This window comes from Colletotrichum scovillei (assembly GCF_011075155.1).
Source record: "Colletotrichum scovillei strain TJNH1 chromosome Unknown Contig00002, whole genome shotgun sequence".
NCBI classification, from domain to species: Eukaryota; Fungi; Ascomycota; class Sordariomycetes; order Glomerellales; family Glomerellaceae; genus Colletotrichum; species Colletotrichum scovillei.
In genome coordinates this window covers 3,585,075-3,604,185 of record NW_023336260.1, presented here as the reverse complement: position 1 = coordinate 3,604,185, position 19,111 = coordinate 3,585,075, and the positions used below count along the sequence as shown (strand labels likewise).

The 19,111-nt window shown below is 50.3% G+C and overlaps 6 protein-coding genes across 6 annotated transcripts; 3 read left to right on the top strand and 3 right to left on the bottom strand.

Moving 5' to 3' along the window:
- Positions 1-4,918: 4,918 nt before the first annotated feature.
- On the top strand, positions 4,919-5,473 carry HER10_EVM0013316 (uncharacterized protein; the record flags this gene model as incomplete). The annotated part of the gene is made up of 1 exon (XM_035482678.1): positions 4,919-5,473. The coding sequence occupies one exon, from the start codon at positions 4,919-4,921 to the stop codon at positions 5,471-5,473; it is 555 nt and encodes a 184-aa protein (XP_035337863.1).
- Positions 5,474-6,848: 1,375 nt separating this feature from the next.
- HER10_EVM0008461 (uncharacterized protein) lies at positions 6,849-7,271 on the bottom strand (the record flags this gene model as incomplete). Its single annotated transcript, XM_035477981.1, has 1 exon — positions 6,849-7,271. The coding sequence occupies one exon, from the start codon at positions 7,269-7,271 to the stop codon at positions 6,849-6,851; it is 423 nt and encodes a 140-aa protein (XP_035337448.1).
- Positions 7,272-8,544: 1,273 nt separating this feature from the next.
- On the top strand, positions 8,545-9,321 carry HER10_EVM0006359 (catalase; the record flags this gene model as incomplete). Its single annotated transcript, XM_035475946.1, has 1 exon — positions 8,545-9,321. One exon carries the CDS (start codon positions 8,545-8,547, stop codon positions 9,319-9,321), a length of 777 nt encoding a protein of 258 aa, XP_035337283.1.
- Positions 9,322-9,509: 188 nt separating this feature from the next.
- HER10_EVM0008660 (2OG-Fe(II)oxygenase superfamily protein) lies at positions 9,510-10,567 on the bottom strand (the record flags this gene model as incomplete). Its single annotated transcript, XM_035478174.1, has 2 exons — positions 9,510-10,457; positions 10,526-10,567. 2 exons carry the CDS (start codon positions 10,565-10,567, stop codon positions 9,510-9,512), a joined length of 990 nt encoding a protein of 329 aa, XP_035337466.1.
- A 475-nt stretch (positions 10,568-11,042) lies between these two features.
- On the bottom strand, positions 11,043-13,280 carry HER10_EVM0012747 (heterokaryon incompatibility protein; the record flags this gene model as incomplete). The annotated part of the gene is made up of 2 exons (XM_035482133.1): positions 11,043-12,188; positions 12,240-13,280. 2 exons carry the CDS (start codon positions 13,278-13,280, stop codon positions 11,043-11,045), a joined length of 2,187 nt encoding a protein of 728 aa, XP_035337814.1.
- A 2,186-nt stretch (positions 13,281-15,466) lies between these two features.
- On the top strand, positions 15,467-18,869 carry HER10_EVM0011223 (extracellular alkaline serine protease). The gene is made up of 4 exons (XM_035480660.1): positions 15,467-16,271; positions 16,340-17,233; positions 17,316-17,646; positions 17,695-18,869. The coding sequence occupies exons 1-4, from the start codon at positions 15,673-15,675 to the stop codon at positions 18,310-18,312; spliced, it is 2,442 nt and encodes an 813-aa protein (XP_035337694.1). The 5' UTR covers positions 15,467-15,672; the 3' UTR covers positions 18,313-18,869.
- Positions 18,870-19,111: the final 242 nt, after the last annotated feature.

Sequence of the window (19,111 nt, the reverse complement as noted above, 5' to 3'; positions counted from 1 at the left end):
TCGACCAGTCAAAGACTCATCATGACCAATGGCCGTCTACTATGAGCCTACGGCCCATTTCTAACGTGAAGGCTTTTGTCGAGGCTGGGCAGCGTAATCAGTATCTCGCAAAGGGTATGGCGGAATGCTCAAATTTCTGTGGGACTGCTAAGGAACACGCCTGTCCGGAAAAAAGGCACGGAGGCTTGATCAGTATTTTTGACAAGCAAAAATTCATTCTAGCTTGCTAGGAAAGCCGTGATTGAGATTTCGGTGGTCCACCGCATGTCAGGAATACCCCATGTCCTCATCATAGGCTTGACATACCGGTGGATTCTCAGACCTGGGTGGCTATCCTGTTAAGTACAGAACGGCATCAGTAGATAAATATGTACCATGTATAAGGGGCTGTAGCGAATCAAATATTATCCCATTTTATTTTATACTTTTGGCGTCTTGATTCTTCCTGTTGTAACCAATGAAAAATTCAAGAAGGGATCAGCGTCATAAAAATATCAGGGGCGTGTGAATTGACGCCTCTTTACACTCAATGGATTGGCTGACCTCGCAAATTATCTCGTCGTCGGCGGAAAATGGTAGTACACAGGCAATAGGTACTGTGGGAGGAGATTGACGACTTCCTTCGAGCTGATCCATCGGCTAACCTCTCCCGTGACTGCATATTCTAGCAAGAATACTCCATCACAAAATAGCGGTATCTAGAGGGAGACGCAAGTAGACGGTGTTTGGTTGTCTGGCATGGCCAGCCGTTGTGCCATGTTTTCTGAAGATCAAGTGCACATTCACAATGTCTTCCTTCTCTCACGTTTCATTCCCCGCCGAGATGGAGTGGATTGATGTTGGTATCGGGAAAGTCACAATCAAGGACAGCGAACTTCAATTTATACTGCTGCGGTTCCCTAACAGGCGTCTTAAGCACTACTTACTTTTGCAATTGGGAATATGGGTAACTGAGAACCCAAGAAAATGGGAATTCAAGCACTTGGGACCATACCTTGGTGGCGGGAAGGCCCGACGGGTGCTTTTAAGCTTAAAGTAATCGGCCATGCAGGTATCACTGTTTCGCTCTTAACTTGACTACCGCCATGTCTCCATCTTCGTGGCGTCTTGCTACATTAATGTGTCAGTCTTGTCGATGATTCTGGATACTTGGTAAGGCTTTCTCATATCAAATCTCTGGCACAAGCTGCAACGACGATGTGAATTTACTGGTATCAAAGAGCCAAGCGAGGATGACTTCGACTCAACAGTGACCTGCTTTCGCAACCGGGATCAGTGTTTTCTATTTTCGTACGCCGATTTTCCATTCTCCAGTCTATTGTGCCATCCATTGCCATCTCAGGCCATCTACATTAAAGTCCTTGAGCTCTTTAGCGCCACTTTTGGTCAAGCCAGGCCGCAAATTCCGCTGTCCCTAGCTTTTACACTTCGCTCGAGTCTTGGTTTGGCCCAGAACCTCTTCGCCCCCCGTCGTTTGGCTTCGTGATCTTTCTCTCATGGTACTTGCCCGGCATCATTCTTCCAAGCCCTAATATGATTGATGAAATGGGGTGAAGTAGAGACCTCTACGGATCGCGTGCTCAGAAACGTATATAAAGGAGCACATTTCCCCCTTCCCTGCTGTTCAATTCTGTCATCCTTCATCTCACTCACAATCGTCTACACGCAAGAGTAAGTCTACCAACTGTAAGTTTTTCATTCAGTCAGTTCGCAAGAAACCAAAAACAACATCACCATGTCTTCCTTTATTCGCGCTTCTTTCCCCGATGAGATGGATGTGGATTCTCCCCCCACATCCTCCTTCGGTTCTTCTTCCTCTTTCACTCCCTCCGAAGGCAGACCTATCCCACCTGTCTTTGGAAATCCTTTTCTTCCTTCTTCCTCCAAGGGCAGGCTTCTCCCCCCTGCCTTTGGAGCTCCCTCCTCTCTCTCTTCTTCTTCTTCTCCTCAGCCGGTTGGCTCTCAGGTTGGCTCTCACACCGACTCTGATCCAACCGAAGATCTCATCCAAGGCTTCTCCTCCTTTGCCATTGGGGCTGGCCCTCTCCCCCCTGCTCTTACCAAGCAGGTAGCCGCCCCTATTCACCCTCTTTCTCTTTCGGCTGCTCGAGTCGCTTGGGCTAAGTGCAAGAAGAGCAAGTGCTCTCCCTCTGGCAACCACTTCCGCCAGAATCATCCCCTCTACCGCAAGTACTCCAACCTCTCTCTCTTCTCTTCTTCCCCCAAGAACCGCTCCAAGAGTGGCGATATCCCCCGTGGCCCCTCCTCTTCTTCTCCGGCGCCTGTGAATCCCTTTGGGCCCAGGCCTGAAGGTATTCGCAAGCGTCGCGGCCGGGGTAAGGGCAGAGCTCAGGTGAAGCAGCATCAGGCTCAGGGCAATGGTCAGACTCCTCCCCGTGGCCCTCGGAACTCTTCCCCTGATCAGCGTCGGTCTAATCCTCAGCCCGCTCGAGGTCAGCCTCGCGGGTCTAGACCGAATGGCAATCAGGGCCCGAGGGCTGCTCAGTCTGTCAACCGCAATCCCTTCACGCCTGTTGCTGTGAATCCGTTCTCTCGTCCCTTGCCCCAGGCATCCGCTCCCGCTCCCCCTTCTCAGCCACGCAATCGTCGCTCTCGGGGCGGTTCTCGCCGCAACCCCATCACTCTCTAGAGTACTTGCTTCCCTCTCTTGTTTTTCTTTCTGTACTTTGTTTTCTTCTTGCACTTACACAAAAGCCCAAAAAAACTTGAAAAGCCTAAAGAGAAAAAAAAAACCTTTTCCTTTGTCTTGGTATGAGATCTTCATTCTTACGCTCCGCTTCCGTTTTCTTTTGTTTTTTGTTTTTGCTTTTCTCTCTCTCATCTCTCCTCCTCCTCTCTCTCTTCTCTCCGATGTTGTTTTTGGTTTCTGGCGACTTGGTAGACTTTTTATCGCTTGCGTGTAGGCGATTATTTTACCTCCCCGGCCCCGGCGAGCCACCATCGAGAAATCGCCTTTCTCCCAACCCCCTATCCTCCAAGGCCCCAGTGAGCCACCTTCGGGAAATCACTCTTCTCCCCACCCCCTACCCTCCAAGGCCCCGGCGAGCCATCTTCGGAAAATCGCCTTTCTCCCCACCCTCTTCTCTCCCCGGCCCCAGCGAGCCACCATCGTGAAATCGCTTCTCTCCCTTCCCCCTTTTCTCCGAGGCCCCAGTGAGCCACCTTCGGGAAATCACTCTTCTCCCCACCTTCTTTTCTCTCTCCGGCCCCAGCGAGCCACCATCGTGAAATCGCTTCTCTCCTCACCCTCCTTTTTCTCTCTCCGGCCCCAGCGAGCCACCATCGTGAAATCGCTTCTCTCCCCACCCTCCTTTTTCTCTCTCCGGCCCCAGAGAGCCACCATCGTGAAATCGCTTCTCTCCCCACCCTCCTTTCTCTCTCCGGCTTCAGTGAGCCACCATCGCGAAATCACTTTCCTCCCCACCTTCTCTTCCTTGGCCCCGGTGAGCCTATCACTACTCCTCTGGGCGATGAAGTCGGACTCCAAACCTCCCCGTGGTATTGCCTGGGAACTTCCTCTCCTTCATTGGATTGGTTGCTAAGTCCTTCGGGACTGGAGACGCAAACAATAGTAAGTTTTCTCTCACTTCTGATTGATACACTTACACTTAGGCTACTCCCTTTGTCTTCACGTCTCTCTATCTTGGTGCTGCTAATGTAGTAGGGCGTCTTGACCTGCTTCTCGAATATGGTTCGCTCACTGAGAACCATATCAGCGTGGTAGGTTCTGTATCCTCCCTCTTGGAAACTTTGATCTTATTTGACTAACTCGGAAATGAATTCATCTCACTAGTGTCTTGCGTCGACTTCAGCGTCTTTTTCATTAACGGTGGCCTCTGCGGGTTGTTGACTTACACCGATCTTGGACACTTCGTTCTCACTCGAGTTTACTATCAACGACCAATCTAGTAAGTAACGTGAAATCTTGATCATTTGCAAATTCCACGGAACAACATGATTGAGATGATCTAGCTCTCACAATATCATAGGTCAAGCTGAATTTGAATGAAGAGGGGGAGAAGAATCGACAAACTCATGTTAACAATGAAGCAACAAATGGCGGTCAAAAGTATTTACATACTTAGGTAATTTTTGGTAAGTCGCGTGTCGCGTGTTACGATGTTTGAAGTTGTGGCTGACTTTCCGGTGTAGCCCGGCTGCTTCCGTGCTGTGGCTGAGGTACAACTCGGACCGGGTACGGTGGGGCCGCGGTCCCCGGTCTCAAAGTTTCTCCATGTCGCCCGCCCGACCTATCCGTCGGGGTCCGGATTCCGGCGTTTGCTCAGGGGCCATGCCGAAAGAAGCTAGAGTTGAACTAAAATTAATGGAAACCCCTTCAAAAGTGCAAATTCGAATTACGAATAGCTCGCTCTCGTAGAAATCACCCTAGAAGCGAAGTAAGTCTAAGTCCTTTGCTTGGGTCACTACTAGTCATGGACGGTGCTAATCGTTTGTGGCCCTGGAATCTGCTCTGTGCAATCACACTGCCCAGAGCTACTGCACCGCCCTGGCATGAGAATGCCCTGTGGGCAGAGGTTGACTTGAGCGAATGTCATGCGGTCAATTTTGCCATGGTCTTGTTCACTATTCAAGCCAGCAGGCCAAGACTATCCTTAAAGTGTGTACTGCAAGCGCGGAACACTATTATACAACGGGGCTACGTATGGAGAGATTGCCTGTGAGATCTGCTATAATACAGTTTACACTAATTTACTAAACGATTGACGAGGTAGATTCGCATATCGCGAGAGGCATCTCAAAGCCTGGCACACGTGTTGAAGTTGGGATATTTAAGCCAAGCAACTTCACCTTGTCTGTCAATCGAAATGGCACTTGCGACCGATCTAGAATCAGCAGTACAATTCCTTCTCCAGTCTAAGACACTACAAGATCCAAGATGTTGTCCTCAAAATTCTTCCGAGGCCTCTGCGCCCTCTTCATCCTCCTTCTCGGAGCCAGCTTCGCCACAGCCTCCCCGGTCGCGGTCAACGCTGAGCTAGACGCCCGCACTCCAACCGAAGACACCGCCGTCGCCGCTCGCGCTTCAGGCGGCGGCTGGTGCTGGCCCTTCTGCAACCCCTTTAGCGGCGGCGTCCCCAACGCCCCAAACCGCTTCGACTTCCGCCCTCCCGCGTCGACGGCCCGGGCGCAGTACTTTGACACCCCGGACAATCAAGTCACCCTCCGCGCCGAGACGCAAACCACCGGCGCCGTGCTGGTGACTGTCTCGGTCGGCACGCGGTACACTCTGCCCGCGCACGCCGAGATCAACGTGCGGCTTCTGGTGCGGGGTACGCACATCGATTTCAACCACGCTAATCTGCAGCTTGGGAGCGAGACGGCCGTTGTGAGGATTACGCCGGAGCAGGCTGCTGCTTTTAGGACTGGAGAGAGAAGCGAGGATGGGTCTTTCACAATCAGGCTGTTGTATAGGCTGGGACAGGACTTGTGAGAGAACCCTACGCTTGGTATCTGGTTCTGGGCATAGTACCGTATGCCGCCCCTGGGGCGGATCAGTATGGCTACATGCCTCGAGACAGGCAGCACTTACACGCCCAAGTGCACGCTCTCTGAGCCTGGTCAATGCCCCTCATGGATGACCGATTCAGTTAGCATGAAATAGACTCAATGGATCTCATTCAGAATGAAAACAATGACTTGTACTACATGATGATACCACCAATGTGAGAGAACACATGAAGACATCAACAGCAACCCTGCCCCGGGCGTTAATGGAGCGATTAGGTGCTGTGATCGAGCTCTCAGCCGCTGTAGGCCCTGTATCCCGCTGAGCCACTCTCCACTGTGACCTGGGCCCGTCTTCTGGTTCGGGGCGCAGAACGGTTTCAACTCTGACATCATGTCTTTCTTCCCAGGCATTGATTCAAGCAAACCCGTTGATGCGCCACAACGAGAGACAATGAGCTCGGAAACTCATGTTCTGCTCAGGAAGGATGTCATTTTTCATTTGCGTTCTTTTAATTCGAGTATTAAACTGAAGACAGGGGTATGTACAGTCTGTTAGCTCGCTCCTGCGAATATCGATCCTTGATTCTCCTTGACGTTGATTACCCGAGTATCGCTAATCCTCCGGCTTCCGGGGAAGTACGCGGTTTCCGGGCGGGGCCAGATCAGTTCCGTACTACGGGTGACAGCAGTGTGTGTCCCAATGAAATCTGATAGACACCTGCCGTGGAAAGCCTTTTCTCCTTGGCCATTACCGCTCACAGTACGGAGTACGGAATGCTCTAGTTCTTCTCTGTTGTACGTTTTCTTTGCTTCTTTCATAGTCAGTACCTCAAGCTTCATCACTGCCCTGGCTCACTTGTCGTGGAGTTCCAAGTTCCCCCACTGTCTCCAATGTAAGCTCATCCAGTGACATCATATCATGCCTTTACATTTCGGACATAGTTTGGCAGCAACTTTTTCTACAGGATGCAAACACCTCGAAAGAAACTCTCATCATTAATCTTATGCTCTGCAAAATCGCGAATACCAAGCTCAGCAGAGGATGCACACCTGACCACACGCGCACGCACCTCACCATTGAAACATCTTGCGGGGCAGGGCAGCGAGCACGAGTGCCAGTGAATGTCACCATAACACGCATAAAGTATGCAACAGTTAAGATCAATGAACTGCGATATTTCGAGTCAAGAAAAATGTCATTACGATAAATCGTTATCATACCAGAACAATAGCGCCCGCGAGCCATGCCGCTACTCTTACAAAACGCCTGAATCTTTCCTTCTCCGTCCATATCATGCATCATCCTGCGGCCGTGAATTGCAACAACTCCCGTGATTTCTCTCATGAGATAGGTACGCTCAAACAGTGCTCATGTGGTGGCAGCAGCAAGTCCAATCACCACCAGGCTCTTGCTTCCAAACACTATTGCAAATTCCCTCCGTCGCAACAAGCTTCTTCCCCTCCTGGCGCCACGCGGTGACTCTGTACACCAGGCTGGAGCTCATCATGTCAATCTCGACAAACTCGGGGTCGTCATGCATGCGGTACGCCGTCCAGGGCTCCCAGTCCTCCTCGAGGTACTCCTGGAGCGTCGGCTTGGATTTGGGCGAGAGGGGCTTCTGGCCAGGGTGGGCGAGAACGGCCTCCTTGTCGAGGTATCTCTTCAGGTGCTTTGTCTTGCTGTCGCACATTGCGCGCCAGAGGAGGGTCTCGGCTTCGATTGTGTCTTCCTTGTTGCGGGAGTAGATGGTTCCCGATCCCTTGTTCTCGTCGTCGGACATTGTGATGGTGTTCGTGTGGTTTGTTTTCTAGGGTGTTTTCTGTGTTTTCAGGACGGGTTCGAGTTCCTGTGTGTAATGGAACTGGTCTATCGCGAAGTTTCAATGGCCAAAGGTCGGAGTCAGTGGTATGAGGGGAACGGGGGCAAGTTAGAAAGTGTGCCAAAGAGCTTTATGATGTCGCTCAGAGCTCTGGCCTCCCTGAGCAGCGGCATTGCGTGTGACGGAGTCGTCCAAAAACAAGAAATCCTGGGTTCTGCTGCGCTGCATTGCGCGTCTGATTGGGCGGGCAGGGAAATGTTCCTGTGTTGGCGGGCTTGACGTCACACTCCGGTGGTGCGCAGCGGCGAAGAGGGGCCACCAGCGGCTCATTGCGGGGGAAGCCTTGAGAACTCACAAGCGTCAGCCGTGAGAGACAGGGGTTGGAACTTGGAAACAGGTTACTTCCACGAGGTCTAGACTCTCTTCTCTCACTCCACGCTCTCTCCCCTTCGGTGAGTAAGGTAAGGCAATGAGCAAAAGGCTCGAGAGGGCATGCGACCTCTGATGTAACGCGTGCACTGACGGGTCCGGGGGCAGCCCGGCCGAGAAGGTTCATCCACACAACTCTCGAGTGACAGAACAAATTCAATGTCTTTGATGAGTTACGCTAAGCAGCGTTGGTGGACTCGGCACGTCAACGTTGTAGCCGGCTCCGCCCGTCAGATCGTGGGCCGCCAGCAATGGCTTCGATCTATCGTTCAACGTCCCCATCGCGGCGCAAGGGCTAGACTGGCCTGTTTCTAGAGCCGATTTCTAGTGTCGCCAAACCTTTCAACTTACAATAGGGGAATAGTGAGCGACAGTGAGTGAGATACACGTCTACTGCCTTCAATGAGCTGCCTCATCTCATCTTGTTTCATTTCGGCTGGAGCGCACACCTCATGAACCGCCCACTCATGCTCACCGGGTAGCTCATTTGCCAACGACTAAATGAGTCTCAATGAGCCCCTTAAATGAGGGAAACCGGAAGACAGTCCTGATGCTCATCTTCATCTATAATTCTAGTCCCTACGATTTCAGGTCGTGAAGTTCTTCCCCTTAGCTGTTGTGTCAAGACATCTCAAAGCCTGACGCTCGGGTTAATTGAGCCACTGAAGAAATGACGTCAAGACTCCCATTTTCGGACAGCAACTGAGAACCAGCGTCTTTGAGTGCGAATGAGCCGACCGCAACTGAGCACTCACTATGAGTACACATATCAAGTTCATCAATCAATTCAAATACACTACGCATGATGGACGATTGGCAAGAAGCTGCTTTCACATCAAGACATGTTCACAACAAAGCAAGCAAGTCAAACAAAGGGGGCGGACGAGGACGACGCGGTGGGGCCTTCGAAGTCAAGAGAGCGTTTGGCAGATACGACATCAAATGCCCGAGCGCGACCAAAGTGAGAAATGGGAAGCCTGCTAGTCCGTCAATGGATATATTTCGGCTCTCGGAAGATGGCAGGGGGTTATTGGGACAGCTGAGCCTGCTCGGGGTTCTCGATGCCAGCATTATCTTGACCGGGAGTAGAAAGGTTCTTGAAGACCTGATATCGCAATTTGAAGAGAGCGACGAAGAGGCTGAAGTTTCTGATAAGTCCGGAGAAGATGATGGCTCGATCTCGAAGCACAAGATCAGCGAGGCTGAGAGGAAAGCAGACGACATCGATAAGCAGGAAGATGAAGCTGACGAAGGATCAGAAGAAGAGGAGGACGAGGAGGAGAGCGAGGTGGATGAGAAGAAACGGTTCAAGAACTTCGAGAAGAATAGCTTTCGCTCACCCAAATTCTGGTTCCAATGGAATGGAGACATCGCACCTACGACGACGTCCTTCCTAGATGACAAGACATCACCAACGCCTAGCCGGGAGACTGGAAGAGGCTACATCGTATTCTCTGGAAATGATTGCCGCTCTTTCAAAGGAACAATCAGCTGCGACTCTCTAGGTTGGAGGGACGTCTCGATATCTGGGTGGAAGGAGGTGTCCATGAGCGAGAGGGACGCTGCCTTTGTCTGGAAGTAATGTTTCAACTCAAGGCAGGACCGAAATCTGGTTACTTCAAAGATATAGGGCGGCGCGGCTATGAGTTGATACGTATCAAACTTGGAAGGGTCCGATGTAAAGAATGACTTGCGAGTCTTTTGCCTTCAGGGGCCGACGCAACAACCAACCTATCTGACCCCTTCCGTTACCAATTTCGCTCTCAATATTCAAGTCTTGACTTCATTCCCAGCCATCTTCGCCTGCAACGCCGCGTACATCCTATTCATCGCATTGCGGTTAAACTCCTCTCCTGTCACCATCGGATACTTCTTCAAGGGGCCCTGGATGACAGCCTCTTTACATGGCTGATTGAAGAAGGCCATGCTGTATCTTTCCCCATAGAAATCCCCCTCTTCACACGGCGCCTTAACCCGATGGTGTGTACTCTTGAACCGATCATCGCTCCAACTCATCAGCAAGTCCCCGATGTTGCATATGATGACCCCTGGCTTGATCTCGACCTTTGTCCATTCATCCCCAAGGGCATGCTCACTGACAGCCTCACGACCAGGACAAATCTCGAGTCCCGACTGCCCTTCGCGTTGGAACAGCAGCGTAAGGAAACCCCAGTCGGCGTGGGCGCCTGCACGATGATACACCTTCCCATCATTGACGCGCGGAGTTTCGTAGTAATGCAGAAGCCGGAGCACAGACTGTGCGCCGGGGCGGGCAGCATCGTGGTACTTGATGAAGTAGTCGTCCTCGAAGCCGAGACCACGGGCAAGGCAAAGCATCAACCGTTCCGAGATGGCTTGCACGCGATGCATGAACGTTAGAGACTTTTCTTTGAAGCCGGGGAGAATTTCGTCGCTAGCCCAGACCCCGTTCATGTTTTCGCCGAATTGAAGTTGATATGACTCCTTTTGGTCGGCTGCACCCGTGGACGGTCTGATCTGTGACAGCTTCTCCCAGCCGACGTTCTTGGGACTCCATGGTACGGTGGCTTTTGCCTCATCAGGTAGAGCGAAGAAGGACTCGGATACAGAGAACATCCTATCAACTTCGGATTGGCTGAGGCCGTGGTCCTTGATGGAAAAGAAGCCGACGTTCTCGGCGGCGTCACATAGCTGGGAGGTGATTTCATCGATTCGGCTGTCGAAATCACGGAGCGAGATCTAAGCAAGAAGGGGTTTGGTTACGTCTCCTCGCTTGGGGGCTTCCTCCTAGGGGAAGGATCCCTCACCTCGGGAATTCTCCGATGGACGTATCTTGTTCTTTGCGCCATGATGCTTCGCTTACCTGTGATGGTCGGGCAATCGATAACAATCTCAAGGGTAGAGGCCTCGATTGGAGTCTATCAAAGGGGCGGCGAATGACCGGAATCTTCTTTGCTGATGATAATCGCAACAATCAACTTGCAATTTAGTGTTATCTCCGATTTGAACAAGGAGGCCTCCTCGGCTTTCCGTGCATCCCGTTCGCGCTGCTGACCTTGAGATAAGATGATAACAAGGTACCTATCTATGTCCCGCTCGACAAAAGGCTCGGATTGGTTAACATTTGACACCACAACCTCGGCCGAACGACCCACAAGCTTCTTATAGGTGACACATTGATGCTTCTGCTTTGGCACAGTACACAATTGACACACGTCACCTCAGAAGCTGAAGGAACCAGAAAACTAGGTCCGCATACCCCTTTGATTAACCCAGCCGCACTCTCCTCTCCAGTATTTCCAAACAGCTGCCAGGCGCCAAACTTCACTGGGGACCAGGAGGCCCACGTTGAGCAGCCTCGGCTATGCCATCTTGGTTGATCCAAGGAAGCGAGCGCTCTGCCATCCGCGCAGCGTTGAGAATGCTCTGTATCTCCTCGCATACTTCCTTCGAATTCGCTCTCTCAAAATCTGTCCGTTTGAACATTGACGGCCTGACAATGATTTCGGTAGGGTCGTCAGTGCTGATTGGGGAGCTGCCCCTGATGTCCAGCTCCGATGCGCTGTTAGGCTGGAAGGCAACCTTGCGGCTTTCAATATTGGCTACCAACATTCGTTTCTCGATAAGGCTGATCAACCGTCCTACGGCGGTTTTTTTGATCGGAGTACACCGGGGGTCCTCCTGGATAGTCTTGATCCACCGTTTGACCGAGTCCTTGAGCTCAACCTCTGGGTCTTTTCTGTAGTATGGCTCGCTGGGTCCAACATCCTGGCGGAAGGACTTGAGAGTACTGTTGCCATACAAGACCCAGATGAGGAACTCAAGATAAAGGCATCCCAAAGACCAGATGTCGTATCGTCTCGACCGAGCGTTATGTGGTCTCAGCTCGGCCTCAGGAGGCGAGTACGTTCTCGTGCCCCGTTGCGGTTCCGTTTGTTCGCCGCGAAACTCTGTAAACTTGTGATGGACACTTGCGTGACCCGCATGGGCGACCACCAGTCGCACGCCAGTCGGAATCATATTCCGGCCGATAACTGTGTCGCTGAAGCAAAGAATGTGATCTGGCTTTAGGTCACCGTGCCGGAAGGTTAGTTCCGAGTCCTCGTTGGGATTGTGCAGGTTCTCAAGGGCACTGGAAACGCCAAGAAGTTGCACGAAGAACCACTCAAAGTACAAGTGCCAATCTTGTGAGCTGATGTTCGACGCCGCAACGCTCAAGGTGGGCTGCTTAGCCCAAAGATCCCAAAGGTTGCCGCCCATCGCCCAAGGAAGCATAACGTAATGCCGATGACCTTGAGTGTAAACGGCAAGTGTTCTGAGGAGATGAGGGTGACCTTGCTCTCTACTACGCCCCAGGATGCTTGTCTCAGTTTCGGCTAGCTCGTAAAATTTCTCCCTCGAAAGCCCCTCTGCGGATAAGATTTCTTTCACAGCAATGTGGGGGTTGCCTTGATCATCAACTACGGTGCCCTAGTTTTCTTTCGTTAGCCTGGCATAGCTCGAAGGATATCTGAGTCTTACAATTTGACCATCTCCTTCGAAATTTAGATGTGCCCGGTGAATCACAAAATGCCTGACGATGTTGAAACCGATTTGCTCCATGTCCTCACCAATTTCGTCCTCACCAATTTCGTCCAAGTATGGCAATTGACAGTAAGGGTCCAAGATATGGGATGGTTGTTGCGGACTGAATACTGGCACAAAAGATTGCCATTGAAAGTAGGAGCAAAAGTCCTCCATTTTGTCTCTTTGCTCATAAGGGTAGCGGATGTCATCGTTGCCGTTAGTATGCCATAGGCTAACAGTCTTCTTCGTATTACAGGACTGAATGGTCCATATGAGGGGTGATCTGCTGGCTGAGGTCGCTGGCTTGAGAAGTTTGACAGGGAAATGCTCATCGCTAAAGTCTTCACTGTAAAAGAGCTTCAACCAATCCACGCAGCCTTGCAGAAACAGAACCGAGACAAGTCTTTTGGCCTTCAAGAGCACGAAATCCTTAACGTTATTGCTCTCTTCTTCTAGGGAGTTTAAGAGTCCGGTGTCGTTCTGTAGAATTTCGTTGATTGATGAGAGGGGAATCCACCTATGCTTAGTTGAGTCCCGACGGTCTTCCACATCGATCTCTGCTTCTCGGAATGATTTTCTGAGACGATGGCTTTGGCTCTCAAGTTGTCTCAGCGTGGCCTCACGTAAAGCAGGCCTAGCTCGTCTCTCGGCGAAATGTTGTATGATGCGATCCTTCTCGGCGTCATATGGCTTCTCTTGCAGGCATTCCCCCCACTCATTGCGGTCGTCGCTAGGAAACGGAGACTCGGCGTCCTCCACAAGTTCCAGATCCAAATCGAGTGGGCGTGTTTCCTCAAAGTTCAATGAGAGGCGTTGCATTATGCTGTCGATGCCACTATTCCCTTGGTCGAGTCTTTTTGAATTCACGGTCCCATTCCTTTCATTCGTTTCGACCTCAAGGTCGGGCTCGTCTACACCATTTCGAAGGGATAGGAAGCACCAAGACAGAAGATGCTGAGCGATGTGCTTCGTCAATTTAATCTTGTCGGGGTCCATGATCTCGTGCTCCTGAAGTTGCAAGTGCCTGCCTGTATCTAGCGGCAGATCAGTTTCATTATTTGTGTTCTCATCATCATCGAACCGAACCCGTCTGGTTCTGTTCGAAGGCTTCGTAGTGGGGTGACAATCTACGATGGTGCTGTCATGCCCTGATTCTGTGGTTGGGAGGCGATCAACGGCTGTTTCACACATTGGACATGTTTCTGCCGGGCGTTCTGTCTCGCTAGACCAGTTTCCGTGTATATGCTGACTCCAATAAGTTCCGTGTGTCTTTTCCATATGCTCGCGCCATTTGCGAGACCGTGCAAAACGAATTGGCGGTTGGGCGGTGGCACAGTCCTCGGAGATGCAGATATACGGCTTCAAGTCTTGATTGACATGGTCTCTAAATCGAATGCATAAGTGATTTGCTCATTGGAAGTCTTATTCTCGGGCTTAACTTGCCTCCACCATTGCCCATCACTATAGTCTGTTGATGGAAAGAGCCGGATGCAGTATGGGCATTCCAGGAGTCCCTGCACGCCGGCCAACGCATCACTTAGTCCAGGAGCCCGGGGATACTCCACCTGCCCTGTCCATGCCGAGATAGTGCTCTGCTTATCGGATTGGTTTTCCGGTTCTCTGTATATTTCTTTCTTGAAAAGATCCCCATCGAATGTCGACGGACGAAGAGATTCACTAGGAGGCGGTTTGAGCGTCTGTGTCTGTGGGGTTGGGAGCGGCGTGGATTGTGCCTCTACAGCTTTATGATCTGGAACTAGATTTTCATGAGCTTTGGTTTCCGTTTGTCTTGGAACAAGGTGTGCCTCTAGCCGCTTCTTTCGATATCGCTGATACAATATGCGTTGTCGCTGGTACACTGCCGACCTTACCAGTTGGGCTTTAAACGAGGTCTGCATCCCTGGAAACTTGAATTCGACAATGGTGCCCATGAGATTCTCGAAATCTTTAAAGTCTATCTCATGTCTTCGAGCAAAAGAATCCATTCTCCCTTGTAGGCTCGTTTGTGATGACTGCGAAATGTGTTTCGCAATTCTGAACAGCCTCTGGATGCATCCACCAACCCCGGATAAAGGTCCCTCAAGGTGCTCGATCGCGTTCGAAGAAACCATGTATTCTTCATTATTACCATACGATTTTTCGTGCATCTCTGGTTCTTGATATTGAACTTGCACCGAAGTATGGCAGAAAGCCAGGTCAAGTCGCAATACTGGGTAGGCCAAACACGTTAGGAAGGCTAGCTGATGCCATGAAACAAAATAAGCAGGATTCTCACCAGCTTCCAAATTGACCTTCAGTAGTTTGAGCAACGAGACGATCATGGTCACTGGCTGCTCGTGCCCTCCCAGACGAACGTCGAGTGACAAGAATGGTTCGGCAAAGACACCTGTATTTGTTGCCCAGGCCCAAAATCTTTGTTGAAACTCTTGCATGACGGACTTTCCATGTTGTATTTTTGCTATGGTTTTGCGGAATTGATTTTCACACGCCTTTGCTTCGTCGTAGATTCGGGTGCTATCAAAGCCTGACATTTTGAATCCGGTATTCTTCAAGTGTTATATGAGTGCGAGTTGAACATTCCTAGGTCACGGCTGAGAAGGAGTTGTCTGAACAGTTGACCATTGTGCATAAGGGCGGATTAAACAGGACTGTGTGATATGTAGACGCTCTAGATGGAAGAGAAGTGGAAGATGAAGGGAGACGCTCCGGAGAACCCGATCAGGCGCTCGGGCATAACCGTCGTTTGATCAAATCTCACGCACTCCACAGTCTTTCGATGTACTTAGTACCTAGGATTAAGAGAGTCACTCAGTGCAGTATCCGGACGTGGCCGACCGAATCAAGTCTATCCCTGTGCTTCGCCTGGAGAGCGGCCTCCACCCCAGCTGGTTGTATGCATTTCGGCACCTTTGCACCTCCTCGAGGATGACGCTGTTGGTCAAAGTTGGTGGTGCGGGCAGTGTGACGAATGCAGTAACTGCAGGAGACTGCACATCGGGGTGACGTGTCTGCATGCCATTCAGTGACCCATCCCAATTTGTTGCTTTGTACGGAAGGTTGCTGCAGCCACTGGATGCACGCACGGAATTGTCTCCTAACAGCTGCAACGAGCTCCACTCATGCATCTCTTGGTTCTTTTCTGGTATCGGAGTACCCTACTCCTCCCCTCTCGCCCCGGGCCGGACAAAGTTTTGAGGATCCCTCGTCAGGCTTTCATGCCACCTCTTGCTTCAACACTCCCTATCTCAGAGAGAATGTAAGGTGTGTCGTACAATCCTTGAGGTCGATATGGAAGCATTTGTTCAACCATATCTTGCTTTCTTCAAATTAATCTGAGGCCTCAAGTCCTTTCCCTCCAGTGCGCTTCAAGCTCGAGTCGATCTTCGTCATGGAATTCAATCGATCCAGTCGCTTCACCGGTCTGCTCCAGTCCGTCAAAAAAAATCTGCCTCTCTACTCGTCCTGGGCACAATCTTCGTCAGATCTTATTGCAGCCCATAATCAGGCGCATCTTTTGGCATGGGACTTAGAGTTTCACGAACGCGATATTGGCTCCAGTCAGCTTGATGGTGGGGACACAGGACCTGAATCTTGGCTGGAAGTTGCCATCAGCTCAGCAGAGATGGGAAGAATACATGAGTTGAATACTCATCAAGTGGCTGAACTCCTTCAACCGTATCTCGATAAAATAGAAAGTGGTGACACTAGCACACCTGACGCTTCGTTGCCATTTGGAACAAACAGTCGACCAAGCCTCTTAGAACAGGACCACGTTGATAAATGTTTAGCGGAGGCTTCAAAACATCTTTTCAAAGCCCTTACAATTTTATCGTCCTGTTGCGATGGTCAGCACATTGCTAGAATTCAACTTTCCGATTTCCTTGCCGCCAAAGCTAGCCAGGATGATCGATCGTTTGGTCTTTTTCTCTCCTCAGATAACGACATTACGAAGTGCGTTTGGCGCGAAATGACATGCGGGGTAACAAGGTAAGTCATTTTCCCAGACATGACTCATCTTATCCAACATGAGATACTGATCTGATGGTTTGGTGAAGAGGGCAGAGTAGCGGTGTTTTGCCCAGTCAAGACACTCTCGATTTGTGTAGACTGTTGCCTGAGTCCGAAGAGCTTGGCAGGCCCTTGGGCCTAAGTCTAGATATACGTTCCGGTTCTTTTCTTATCCTTCCTTATGGTTTACTCAGCACTGAGCGTGAGCTGGATAGTCCTCGAGTTTGCCTAGGGAAATTGCTAGATAATCGTGCTCTAGCAGGATGCCCCCCAGGTGGCCATTACACATCAGCCGACAAGGCTACATTATGTCTCAATCTGGCTCTCGGTATGCTGCACCTTTCAGCAGAAGCTTGGCTACAAACACCCTGGAACGTTGACAACATTTACTTTACGATGAATGGTCTTCCAGCAAGCAGAGACCCCGATATCACCCTGCCCTTTCTTTCTCGAACGATCGAGAGAGCCTACTCAACCTCGACGCGTGGTAGTGAATCCTTGCCTGAGGCAAGGTCGCCTGTTCTTGCCTTTGCACAGGTCATAGCGGAAATTTGTCTAGGAAAGCGATTGCCTCCAAAAAGCCACGCGAATGACTCCAACTTACGAAAGACCCTGGACGACTTTACTCAAGCTCCCGACACCCGGAAAACACAACATTTGGATGTGCTTGGGGCAATTTCCGCCTGCATTAGCTTCTACGTTAATCAAAGATCAAATAGAAGGAGAAACAACATCCCAAGCCAAAATCCGGATGCAAAATGGATCTTTTACTACGTTGTGCGGAGACTAGAGAAGGCACTAGCTTGCTTCTCTCCCAGCATAGATAACCGCAGGTGCTTCGAGCTGGAATACTACAAAATAGAAACAGTCTCCGAGGCAAAAGCACGCTCTGAGGCATCTCCAACAACTTCTAGACAACCAAATGGGATAACCATGAATAAGTAAGTCTTTTAAGTCAAAATCATGCTCTGTTCACTGGCAAGCTCCATCGTGTATGTTGATACTGCAACTAACCAATGTCAGCAGATCCCTCCATACCACTGAGAAAGTTTGGTTTGATAAAGTCAGAGATTTGAATGACGTGTTTGATTCCGCCGCCGAATTTGGGAGGTATCCCAAAGTAAAGATCGCCGTCCTAGATACCGGAATCGACCCAGAATACCAAAACGTGGATGGAATCAAAGATTACATCGATTTCGTTGACCTTGAAAGCCAATTCAAGATTGATACGACAGGACATGGCACGTCTGTCGTTGATTTGATTTACCGGGTTTATGCACATGCAGAAATCTACGTGGCTCGAGTTTTTGAGTCGACCAATGCGACCTCAAGGACACCCCATCGCGTCAACAAAGTAAGTCATCATCATTCAAAACATCCCAACCGAAATCTAACTCTTCAGGCCATAGATTGGGCTATAGGCCATGGCGTAGATATCATATGTATGGCTTTTGGATTTGAAGCCGGCACTGACACAGTTGAGACTCTGCTCAGACATGTCAAGAGTGCAGTTTCGGACCGAATACTGCTCTTCGCTGCAGCCTCTAACGGTAGCTATACGAGCGAAGTTATGCTACCAGCTCGCCTAGATGATAATGTCTTTTGTGTGTTCTCAACAGATGCAGGTGGGAGAAATTCTCGACTTATAAATCCCCCTGCTCTTGATGCGCTTTACAACTTCGCTATTCTTGGTGAAGATATTACGCTACATAGTGGCAGCTTGGGATCAGGTTGCTCTTACTCAACTGCTATCGCTTGCGCATTTGCAGCTCGCCTTCTCGACTTTTCGCGGCACGAAGATGTTGCAAGTAATCTTGAGTATGCGCCGTTTCTGAAGGAAAAACGTGGCATGGCAATGGTCCTTTCAAGTCTTTCGGAAACAGACGACAAGTATCAGTGTATCCTGCCTTGGAGGCTATTGAGAGGAGTACAGGGTAACGACGAAACTACACTCAGAAAAACCAGGGAAACAATTCGCAGTTCCATATCAAAAGCCCTCGAACAGTACTACCTTAGGTAATTAGGAGTATACGAACTCTCACTCAGAATCGAGATGAGTCAATTCCGCTGGCCAGTCGCTCCATGTTTTCCAATCTTGTTTTCGACGACAACGCTGATCCGTACTTCTGAACCTTTCGCCCTACCCTAAATCGATGAATAATTGTTTCAGCCTCCAGTCTGGCTGGACGTCCACTTTGGGTCCTCCGTCCCGCTTGTAAGTGCAACCAAGTAACAAATCTCTGGCTTGTAGAATCATTGACCCATCCTTCATTCCCGCGGAAAACTCAGTATTATTCATGTAACCTGGATAAACAGATTTGTTGGTTGTCACTATTTGCCCATGCCCTCGGATCCAGTCCTTCCAGATGAGAAAGTGGTCTTAGGTCTATCACAAGACGACCGAGTTCCGCTTTTGTTGTGATGGGCGGGCTCGCATTCGATGAGTTTAGTTATCCCTATACAAATCTGAATGCTTCGGGAGATTGTGGAAAGCTTTGTTAGGGAGTGGCTCCAGTATGTGGTGTTGAAGGAGGGGACCCTTTCTATACAACTCATATGTATGAAGTACAATCACTCTCGTTACTGATATGATTGTGGTTGTAACTCAGCCTTCTCCACAAATTTCACCTCGGCCTTTCATAATGAGCTCCAAAGTAGGCGGCATCTACTACTTCCGGTTGCAAGATTCAGTGGCGTGACGTTGCCGACGCGGACATAAGTTAGCGTAGTCTTGCGGCCTGGCATGCCTGTCCAATGTAAGGCGGGCGAAATCAGAGATGCTTTGGGCGTCAATTTCCGAGAAACTGTGGTTTTATTGG

Coding starts and splice junctions, on each gene's coding strand:
- HER10_EVM0011223 (XM_035480660.1), top strand. CDS start 15,673: ATGGAATTCAATCGATCCAGTCGCTTCACCGGTCTGCTCCAGTCCGTC. Junction 16,272..16,339: donor ATGACATGCGGGGTAACAAG/GTAAGTCATTTT, acceptor GGTTTGGTGAAG/AGGGCAGAGTAGCGGTGTTT. Junction 17,647..17,694: donor CACCCCATCGCGTCAACAAA/GTAAGTCATCAT, acceptor CTAACTCTTCAG/GCCATAGATTGGGCTATAGG.